The sequence below is a fragment of the Triticum aestivum genome, chromosome 7D (genome assembly GCF_018294505.1).
Source record: "Triticum aestivum cultivar Chinese Spring chromosome 7D, IWGSC CS RefSeq v2.1, whole genome shotgun sequence".
Taxonomy (NCBI): domain Eukaryota; kingdom Viridiplantae; phylum Streptophyta; class Magnoliopsida; order Poales; family Poaceae; genus Triticum; species Triticum aestivum.
In genome coordinates, this window is record NC_057814.1 from 29674449 (window position 1) to 29686014 (window position 11566).

The window sequence follows — 11566 nt, forward strand, 5'->3', positions numbered from 1 at the left end:
GGATTTCTTCCAGTTTTACAATCAAAAGGCCCTCGATAAAACAACGATCACTTGCTACTGTCTGTAAGTAGTACTACTTCTGTCATTAAGTCTCTCTATATAGGTCAGCTCTTTCATTGCATGTATTTATACTTATCCTCACTATATTATGCAGATTGAAGATCGCCGAATTGAAGAAAAGACAAATCGGTGATATTGGGTTCATTAACACAAATCTCATAGATGCATATACGGTTGAAAAACATCCCAAAGAAGCCGAGGCCAACTTGCTACAATCATTGGTATTAAATCAAAACAAAGATATAATACTCTTTCCTTACAACTTCAAGTGAGTGTTACTGTCTTGTGCATATACGGTTTCCCTTATTAGTCTAGGTTATGATAATGTAATTGATGACTTATGCATGCATGCGCAGCTTCCACTATATTCTCCTAGAGATTAAGCTTGAGCAGGCAGTAGTAACCGTCTTAGACTCAAGACGAAAAGATCCACAGGACTATGCGAACATGACTCAAATGCTCGAGAAGTAAGTTAAATCGATCATTATCCACCATATCAGCAACTTTGTTCATTTCCTGATATCAAGTAATTGTTTTCTTTGTCTGGCAGGGTTTGGAGAAAATTCACCTCAAAAGCTCCGGGCGTGCCGAAGAAGCTGCAATTTAATCACCCGAAAGTAAGTACTATAGTAGCATGTTCCGCGCATCTCCTAGTGATTCAAGCGCTAGTTTCATCAATACCATTTAGCATGCTTGCTTATCAGTTAGATTGACCTCTATTTCTTGTAAAGTGGTTGTGGCAGGAACCCGGGAATAATTACTGTGGATACTACGTTTGCGAGTCCATCCGCTACACGACCTGTGAGCGGTGCTACACTGAAGAACAATATGAAGTGCGTAAGCAATAATATTCACAATTTTATTTTATTACCATCATTTGTGTTGAGTTTCATTTATTCATATATATATATGTATTGACCCCCTTCTTCAAATTAGATGTTTCGGAAGCGGGATGAACTCCTAGCAGAAGATCGTATGCGAGGAATTCAAGAGGAATTGGTGGCATTCTTCCTTGACCACGTGATCGTTGAAAACGGAAAATACTATGTGGACCCTGTGTTCCTATAATTTAATTAGGAGATTGTATTGTAAGAGATAATTATTGTATATATGTAGCCGGTAGTGTCGGATAGATATACGAGAACTTGTTGTTCGACCAATATCTCGGAGAAGGAGAGGTGGTCGATATCACTTCTCTCTGTATGCATATGTTCATGACGATCTTCTGTTTCCTTCATTTGATTACTAGCTAGCGTGTCTACTCCTCTCCATACGTATATAGTACGTAGCGTCGACCAAGCACGGAGATAAGAGAGGACACTTCTCTCTATTAATTAGCTAGCTAACACAATATATGAAACACCTAAATTAACCCCCCAAAACCCCTAAACCACCCCCTTTCAAAAAAAACAAAAACCTCAGCTCCTGCCAGCTGCTGACGCGTGGATGCCTATTGGTCCCGGTTGGTGACACCAACCGGGACAAAAGGCCCTGCCTATTGGTCCCGGTTGGTGGCACCAACCGGGACCAAAGGCCCTCCTGCCTGGGCTCCCCGCACCGGCCACGTGGACTGTCTTTAGTCCCGGTTCGTGTAAGAACCGGGACCAAAGGGCTAGGCATTAGTAACGACCCTTTAGTCCCGGTTCCAGAACCAGGACTAAAGGCCCTTATGAACCGGGGTAAAAGCCCCTTTTCCTACTAGTGCAGGGAGCCAACTCAGCCTAAAGCTTTAGTCCAAATCATTATATTCTTTAGTTCTCCTTCTATGAATTAAAATTAGGAACTCTTCAACTGGAAAATAACCTCAACATCATTTGGCTATGTCTGTAAATGCATTTTTGCTAGTAGGACAAATGTACAGTCATTTGATATTGTGTAGTTTTTTTCCTAACCAGGACTTCTTGCTGGTACCAATTGATACGTTCATCCTGTGTAAATGCATCGGTGTGCCTGAATGGAATCACAGCATCGGTGTGCATCTTCTTCTTTTAGAGCTTATCTCAAATGAAAGCTATGTAGAAAAGAACATGCACAAACCCACCTACAGGCCTACACCAGCTCGCACCGCTAGACTCACCCACATGCACTCGTTCGCTTGCATCGCTCAGGCCTGACTGGGTAGAAATGGTTGATTTGAGTATTTCCACTCACCCAGGCCCAGTTGTGCTTTAAATTCCGTACCGGCCAACATTTTGGTGTGGGCAATGCATCCGAACGGACCAAATATCGCTCCTCCTTTTTTGGGGGCAAAATATCGCTTGTCTTGGATGAGGGTAATGCAACCTACCAAACAAGCCCCAACTTCTCTTGCATCTCTTGCTCCAAGTGATACACGCAAACAGTTTTAGAGCATAGTCACAAAAATAGAAAGGTATTCCAATTTAAATTATGACGTGGACCGGGGTCCTGTAGTACAAGTGCTACCCAAATGTGGCCTGGCCGAACATTTCCATGTAAACACACCCTATATGAAACCTGCATTTGTGGAAGAAACTTTTCAAAATTTGCAAACAGGCCGTAGGCTGTCAAAATCGGATGTGGATTTTCGTGCTGAACATTTTGATATATTATATGTTTTTTCTGACATCGTATGCAAAAGTTATACCCGTTTTACATTTTCCCTATACTTTTTGCAAAACATGTCCAAATTTAAGTTTTTAAATTTTCCTAACTAGTAGATGTAGTAACATAACTACATCTCGAAGGATTTTAATTTTTGAAGTTTTATCATGCTTTTTTGCTTTTTACAAAACTGAAAAGGCGTGCCGGGGGGTAGAGTTTGAAAATGGGACCTTTAGTCCCGGTTTGAGACACGAACCGGGACTAAAGGGCATTGCACCCTTTAGTCCCGGTTCGTGTCTCAAACGGGGACTAAATGTTTAATCTTTAGTCCCGGTTTGAGATACGAAACGGGACTAAAAGGCATCGCACCCTTTAGTCCCGGTTCATGTCTCAAACCGGGACTAAAGGGCTCATTTGAACCGGGACTAATGCCTTTAGCCGCACGAACCGGGACCAATGCTCACATTAGTCCCGGTTCGTGACTGAACCGGGACTAATGGGCTTATCTGGCCCAAACGAAAGCCCTGTTTTCTATTAGTGTGAAGAGAAAAATAAGAGATATATGCAGAAACAGGAATCACACATATCCTGACAAACACAAATAAGAGATATGTTACTGTGAGCTTAAATGGCCCTCTTGCGCGAGAAAGGTCCAATTAACTATAAACCACCGATTTTGTTACGGGAGTAGCAATCCATGAGGCATCTGGTCCACTTAGCCCTATTTAAGAGTATATCTGACGGTTTTAGTTGTTTTTCTCATATTAAGAATACAGAGGAAGGTGCGAATTATAGTATTTCAGGGCATCTACGTACTCTTCTGCTAGAGGCAATTGTGGTCATCCACTTGCATCACACAACGCTCCAGACTTGCTATTTTTGCATGCATGTTTCCTGTGCCTAATGTGCGTCTGCTGGTTTTTATTGACGTGTTCTCTTCTGTATGTAGGGAAAAAATTGAGAGGAGGACCATGGTGTTTTGCTCGTTTTGAGTTGGTAAGCACAATATTTTCAGTATATGCAGATAGTGATGTCAACGCATCAGCGCCTTGTATGACATTTGTATGTCTTGTTGGTTATGATCTGGGAAAAGCACAATATTTCCATTTGGTCCCTCAGCGCCTTGTATGACGTTTGTCTTTCTTTTGCGCATTTTTCACTTGCTAAATAACCTGCTACATAGGATAGGAACAGTAGGCTGTAGTTTGATTATTCCAAACAATCATAGAGAGTGAAACCATATCATACAAATAAAAGGTCATAGTACAACAGATAGATAGTGAGATGACACATAATTAAAGGAGGCATAAGGGCACACTAATACTGACCTGTCCATGAGCCATTGAATACAGACAGGTTCAGCTAGAAGAACGAAACAAACCAAGCAGTACGTAGCTCGAATTCGTCCTTGTAGAGAACCTGCAATAATTTGAAATTCCAAATTAGATAGAGAACACATCTGTATGTGTAGACAACAATTGATAATTGGAACCAGCGCATCACCTTCTAACCCAGCAGAGGAGATGCGACAAAGAGGGAGAATTGGAACGACTGGAGACCTAAGAATCACCCATCGCTGTTGTGCTCGAGAATGGTTTGAAATTGAGCAGAGTGGGAAAGGAGCAGCGGCAAGGTTCAGATTATATAGGCTCTCATGAATTGAATGAAAAATACGAATCGCGAATGAAAACTGACCTGCCCGGAGCATTGACTGGCATTAATGATCGATTAACCTCTCAATCATTATCCTTAGCGATTGAACTTCACGGAGCATCGACTGGCATTAATGGTCGATTAACCTCTCAATCTATCATCCTTAGTGATTGAACTTCACGGCTGTTTGCTGCCACACACAATACCGATGCGCCGTGCAACCAAACAAACCCAGGACCCACTGTCCATCGCCTCCGTGCAACCTAACGGACCCAGGAGGCGTTGTCCGTCACGTTGTGTCGTTGGAAACACGGCGCAGTCGCCATGGTAGTCCAAGCCCCCGCATCGGTCGACCATGCAGAGGCGCCGCCACGCGAGGCTGCGAGCGAACGAACGAAAGCAAGGTCGTAACTCGAGGAGCTCCTATCGGGCGCTTCAGGCGCCCGAACTCCTCCCTGGCGCTCGCTACGCCACTTAATTGGGCTGGCCCACAAAAACGCGCAGACAATGAACGCAAAAGCTCGCAAAAAACACATCTACAGATCTTGAACTCATGCACTTCGAAGTCATCGTCACTCCCGCTAGCCACTCGAGCTACCTAACTTTCGTGATTTGTGTAAGCGACAAAAGCGTAATAAACAATGTCGCCGCGCTATTTAATAGCACAGAACCATAAAATAATGGATTTCCAAAAAAACATAAAATTTGAAAATAGTTCATAGAATTTAAAAAAAGTTCATCGAATTGGAAAAACGTTCATCAAAATTGAAAAAAGTTCATGGATTTTAAAAAAAAAATCATCGACTTGAAAATAGTTCATCGAGTTTGAAAAAAAGTTCATCAAATTTGAAAAATGTTCATCAGAATTGAAGAAAAGTTTATCAATTTTCAAAAAACGTTCATCTATTTTCGAAAAAAATTCATCGATTTTCAAAAAAAATTCATCAACTTGAAAATAGTTCATCGAGTCTGAAAAAAAGTTCATCAAAATTGAAAAAAAGTTCATCGATTTTCAAAAAAAGTTCACAAATTCGGAAAAAAGTTCACCAGTTTTCAATTTTTTTAATTGATTTCAAAAAAGTTCATCAATTTTGAGGAAAAATTAACCAATTCGAAAAAAGTTCACAAATTCCTAGAAAAATCATCGATTTGAATAATAGTCACGTATTTTAAAAGTTAACGACATTAAGAAAAAGGAAAGAAAAGAATAGGGAAAAAAGAAAAGAAAGAAGAAAAAGAAAGAAAGGGACAACTTTTCTCAATAGGCGAGGCGTCCCGTGTGGTTACGCCAGTTTATTTGCACTTGGAGATCGAAGGTTGGAGTCTCCCTCCCTCGCCCTTGTCTTGTTTTTGCTATTTTAGTAGAAAAACAAAAACTAAATGGGCCGGCCCAGTTTGGCGGGGGGTGTGCGCCGGTTTGCATTTAACCCATTAACGGGCGCAGCGGGCGCCGTTTAGGAATTGCCGCGAACGAAGTGTGGACGTGTCATCGACGCGAGATTAAGAGACATCGGATGGCCAAAAAAGCCGATCAAACTAAGATCCAATGGACACAAATGCTAATGGCCTGAGAGGGTAGGAAAAGTGTTCGGTTATAATGTTTCTAAATAGTATAAAATAGTACCAAGGATCAACTGTTAAAAGAAAAGATGAACTACTTGCCGGGGTGGCTGGATAGTGATACATAGATAGTTCATAGCATAGACTATTAAAAAAAAGATCAACTACTCGTCGTTTTCCGACTCCGACTCGGTAATGTCCTCCGAAGTCTGAATGTAGGCGTCAGCATACCGCTCGTCCTCGGAGTCCCAGGACAACGCTTCTCCTAGCTTCATCTTCAATTGAGCGCTCTGCTTCCGCGCATGCTTGTCCTCCCGATAGGCGGCTCACTCCATCCTCCTCGCCTTCCTCTCCGTCCTACGTTGCTTGTAGAACTATCGCTCGTTGACGATGTCCTGCGGGAAGCGTTCGCGCCACATCGCCAAGGCTTCCTCGTCCATCTCGGCGATGGCGAGGCGACGCTGCCGCCTCAGGTTGTCACGACGATCCTCGTCGGTGAAAAGCCGCGGGAGAGGCGCGAGATCCTGCGCCTGCTGGCTCGTCGACACGTCAGGAAAATTCATCTCCCGACGAGGCCGCCGGAGGCGCCACGCCGCCGCGTCGTACGCGCGGGCCGCCTCCTCTGCGGTGTCGAAGGTGCCAAGACTGAGGCGTTTTTCGCCAAATCAGATTTTGGAGGAGAAGGCGCCGGAGCGGCGCTCGCGGACTCCGCGAAAATCCGAAGCGCCCAGGCGGCGCATCGACATAGTGGCGCAGAGGCGACGAGGCGAGTGAGAGGCGGCGAAGCGAGTGGGCGGCGGACAGAGTGTGAAGGGAACGCCTTCTTAATAACGCGCGCCGGACGCGGCGCGCCAAAACCAGCGCGCTAGGCCGATTTTTCCCCGCGCGCGATCCTTTCCCGCGCGCTGGAGCGCCAAAACTAGGGCGACGACTTGGCCGCTGGCACGATCTATGGCCGTGGGCCTTTTTCAATTTTGATCACTAAATTTTAAAAATTGCACGCGGACATGAATGGGTCAGCGTGTTGGGCGCACTGCCGACCCAAATCTAAAAAAGGACGGACGTCGGGCGGACGGCCGACCCAAACGAACAAAAAGCGGACGAAATCGCCGTCTATTTGGGTCGCCCCATTGAAGTTGCTCTAACCATTTGACTTAGACAAAAATGATGAAATCGTGATTTGAAAAGGTGAACAGTGCATGTATTGTTCATTATTTAGAAATCACCACTTTGTCATTTTTATATAACTCACGTGTTTACTTATTTCATCACTAAATTTTAAACATGTGTAATATGCATCCATATGACGATGTAGAATTATTTTCGGATTTTTTTGAAATTTTCAATGTTATTTTAAATTATTTAAAATAAGGTGCTCCAATGCACCCTGCTCCAAAAATCCACTGTCATGCTGTGATGCCCTACTGCATTCTTTTTTTATGCTGCCCTACCGAATTCTCGTACATGGTGAGATATGCGACATCACTGATAATGATGCGCTCTGGTATGAGACCACTTGTTCCTTCGATGTCACATCATCCCAACTAGAACTTAACACAAATACACGATATATACTAAGAGCATCTCCAGCCGTTGGCTCCCAAGGTGGCTCGAAAAATCGCTGCCTGGGGACGAACCGGTACTAAAATCGGCCTGGGGGCTATCGGGTTCCCAGCCGACGCCCCCAGGGTCGGCCCCCAAGCGCCTGTTTTAAACTGTTTTCAACATTAATTCGACTAAAATTCGGCGAACGGGACAAATATTCGGCGAAACAGCAATACTTCGGCGAACTGAAATAGTTTTTTACATAGATAAACTACTTAAAAAACACAAGAGGCTGCGACTACAAGCCAAATAATGCGCTGAGAGAGGCGAAGTCGCCGCCGCCGCCGTTGTCCTCATCGTCCTTCTCCTCCTTCACGCGGCCGCCCATGCTGGACCCCTGCCCGGGGTCGCCTTGGCGTAGGTGGAGGTGCGTCGTCATCGCTGTTCTAGGGCGAGGCGCTGGCGCTCCAGCTTCGTCCGCGCCCAGTCTTCGCGCGCCCACTTCAAGGCCGCCGCGTCGTTGAGCCCTGGCTCCGTCTTCACGGCGGCGAGCCCTGGTTCCGTCTTCACGGCGGCCAGACCCGGCTCCGTCTTCGGCTTGACGACGCGAGGAGGGGGCACGCCATTGACCGCCGCCCCATCATCGGGGAACCTCTCGCCCATCGTCGCGGTTGGGCACGGGGAGAGAGGGGAAGAACGTCGGCGGCGCCTGCGCACGGGGAGAGAGAGGAAGAGCTCGGCGGCTGTGGGTGGGTTGCGGCCACAGGCGAGGGGAGGCGCTGCTTTATATAGCGGACATGGGTGGGCGCCGTGTGTACGCGTGGCGGGAGGGGGGTATCGCCGCACCGCCCGTGAGGAATCAATGGAAGGCTGACCGGCGGCAGCCTTGGCATTGATTCCCCGCGGGAAACCGAGGCATTGTGAGGACGACGAGGCGGGGGTCGCTGACTCGGCGTGCCCGCAGTTCGTTCGCGCCAAAATCACTTGACGCGGCGCCCCCGGGCGCCCCCCAGCGCGCCGGGTTCGTCCTGGGTCCGTCGGCGCCAGTTTCGGCCCAAACCGACGAAAAACAGGCTCCTGTGGGCGCGACTGGGCCAATTTTTGGGCGCCGGCGCTAAAAAATCGCCGGGGGATTGGGGGGAGGGGGAGGAGGCTGTTGGGGGCGCGGCTGGAGATGCTCTAAGCCACACGGTAGTATCCGGCGGCGGAGGAACAAGGTGACGTAGCTCTCCTCCTTGGCTGGACGTTTCCACATCTTTCATTTTTTGGATTGCTGCTCATGGTATTACTTATGATGTTCTTGTTGAAAGTTCTCCGGGAACTTGAGACCTCAAATTTGGTATCCATGGCGTATTAGTATGTTGATAGTCTGTAATCATTTGGGACCTACAATAAGCTATGGCTGGACCTGCTAAGTTTTCCCATGTTGAGTCAAATTAAGCCGCAGTCTCCACGCCTGATGGTGCCCTTCCGTCAATTCCTTTATGTTTCAACCTTGCGACCATACTCCCCTGGAAACCAAAGACTTTGATTTCTCATAAGGTGCTAGCGGTGTCTTATAAACAACATCCGCTGATCCCTGGTCGTCATCATTTATGGTTGAGACAAAGACGGTATCTGATCTCTTGGTACTCCGTAATTAAAGGTATCATGCAACTTTAGTAAGGTTATGACAAATCACCATAACCCCGATCATTTATATCTCCTTTTCAAGGCCATGATATTCCCCTTTTTGCCATGAACGACTGACTTTTTTAGGACCATTAATGGATGTCATTTAGCTAAATATCTTTTGTAAAGCAGCTCCTACGTCCTCACTTTTAGTTTTTCTAGACTTCCTAGAACTTCGATTATTCTGGAACAGAGGAAGCATGTTGCTTAGAAAAATATTTGAAATAACAAAAGTGCCTTAAAAATATGAAATTAGCCAACGAATAAGCCAAAATTTTACATGACACTTGTAGGTGGTGTATTTTTAACGTAGGGAATGTTTCAGGGGAGATGATAACTTGAAAATTGCAGTTCCTATTCAAACCTGACACTTTCCCTTTGAAACTTTCATTCTTCCCCGAAGGCTCTTCAGTTTCTAAGTGAAGAACATCACAACTTTACCGTAACTCTCTCGAATTCTTACAACACCCTATAAGGGAGTTAGGATAGGAGATGTGGGTTGGAGTTATATGCAGGCAGCTAAACACTTCCAATATTGTGCAACTATTACGTAGTGCTGGTACCTCAAGCATGAACCATCAAAAGACCGCTATGCCACGCAATTGTGCATGATCCAAATTATGACAGACGAACCACACATCAAACAACAATATCCCATGAATTTCGTGAAAAAAAAAGAAAAAAAAAGCAGCAGCCCATGGATCCATTGATTGAGCAACATCCATTTTACTCCCGTACGTCTTATTGATAATACCAATTGATCCCAACTGAGGAAACTAACCAAGCAACAACAACAGACGGGATCATGTATATAATTATTCAGAAGGAGCTTATTCATCGACCACAAGAAATCGATGGCTGCGGGCCTAGCCGATGTAGTACATGGGGTCGGGCAGCTTGAAAGTGCGAGCACCCTCGGGTGCGCCGAGGATGTCGCTCCACTGGTCGCCGATGTTTCCCACGATGACATACCCAGCGTCCTGCAGCTTTTGCCTCTCGCCGGATTTGTAGATCACTGCGGAGCCCTTGAACCCTGGTTGCTTGAGCAGCAGGTACATCCATCCGGAGATGCCTTGGCGGCGGAGGTTGGCAACTGTGATGGCCCTCTGGTCCTCGGTCCGGCCCGTTAGGAACACCGGCTTGATGCCCACTGTGAGCAGCTTGTTGTACAGCCGCTTTGTCTCTGGTAGCGCAGGCGCGCTCCCCTCCAGCACGTACGCGTTGTAGCTCGTCGCATTGTACGGCCTAGCCCTGCACATGGGTTGATGTGCACACATTATTACAGGTCCATGGGTTAATGAGATGTCAGCTAGTTGATCTGCATACTGAAGAAAATAAAGCATCTTCGTGTTGTTCCTTGGACATCGATCGCTGTATCACACGCAGCATGAGTTTTCACGTCATATGCTACTACTAATTTTGACACTACGGCGTAAATTTGTTGATAAGGACGGTTTCAATTTCATGGTGTCATGATGTTATTGGTGTTTCCTAGTGGGTCAATTTTAACAAGGTACACATAGAATTATTTTTCTTTTGCTAAACGGAAAGATCAGTGCAGGCCCCTGCTCAAATACACCTGCAAGGAATAGGCAAATAGCATGTATAATGTGCACGTACATACCCGAAGCCGTGCGTGGCGTAGTAAGGTAGATTGGAGAGCATGGTTTCGTCGATGTCGAAGACCCACACCTCCTTGCCATTGCCGGCGAGCCTGAGGCTGTCAAGGTAGGCGATGGCCTGGTCGATGACGACCTTGGAGTCGCGGCGGTAGTGGCTGCCGAGCATGTAGTGGCCCACGTATCCCTCGCAGTTGGCGGGGACCATCTTCCAGTCCCGCACGTTGTACGCCTCCACGCCCAGCCGCCAGCTGTCGCACGGCACGCCGCCGTGGCTCCCGAGCTGCCCGCCGGAGCCCAGAAGCGGCCGCAACGCGTGGATGAGTGGCGCCACGGCGTCATCAGCAGCAGTCGCCGCAACCTCCGCCAGCGGCATACAGATGTTGGGCTCCCTTGCACTGCAGGAGGCCACCGCGGCCATGAGAGCCACGGCAACGAGGATGGGCACCTTTGCCATCGCCATTGTTAGTGTGTGCTACTGCTAGCTCTGTGGTGCTCTGCTTATTGCAGTGCCGTGCAACGAGTATGTGGTGGGCGGCACGTCAAATAGTAGAGTACATGTGTTTTCGTTATTCACGTGTCTCGGGTACGCAGTACAAAATCTGTTTCTGGTAAATCCATTATCTTTTTGTAAAGAAGCAATCACTGTCTGTAATGTGCTTGTTTTTCCCAACAATATTTGTTGCCACATAGTGGGAAAGGCAGAACCATTGCAAATCTATAGATGGATGATTTTGTACCATTGCAAATGTCAAGCCAAAATCTGTTTACTTTGGCGAGAGTAACACCAGGATAAATTGTTAGATCTATGCCGAAAGTTTTCTTCTACACCCGGGCTCAAATGAGCTCGGGATGAACAGTAACTCGAAAAACATTTAAGAAATATCCAAAAAAAT

At 46.5% G+C, this 11566-nt stretch overlaps 1 protein-coding gene across 1 annotated transcript; it reads right to left on the reverse strand.

Moving 5' to 3' along the window:
* Positions 1–9757: 9757 nt before the first annotated feature.
* On the reverse strand, positions 9758–11188 carry LOC123168471 (stem 28 kDa glycoprotein-like). Its single transcript, XM_044586357.1, has 2 exons — positions 10676–11188; positions 9758–10302 (listed from the first exon to the last, which is right to left on the reverse strand). The coding sequence occupies exons 1-2, from the start codon at positions 11131–11133 to the stop codon at positions 9918–9920; spliced, it is 843 nt and encodes a 280-aa protein (XP_044442292.1). The 5' UTR covers positions 11134–11188; the 3' UTR covers positions 9758–9917.
* Positions 11189–11566: the final 378 nt, after the last annotated feature.

Excerpts from the sequence above, each read along its gene's own strand:
- LOC123168471 (XM_044586357.1), bottom strand. The coding sequence starts at position 11,133 with ATGGCGATGGCAAAGGTGCCCATCCTCGTTGCCGTGGCTCTCATGGCC. Across the intron at positions 10,303-10,675 it reads TACGCCACGCACGGCTTCGG|GGCTAGGCCGTACAATGCGA; the intron begins GTATGTACGTGC and ends ACCCATGTGCAG.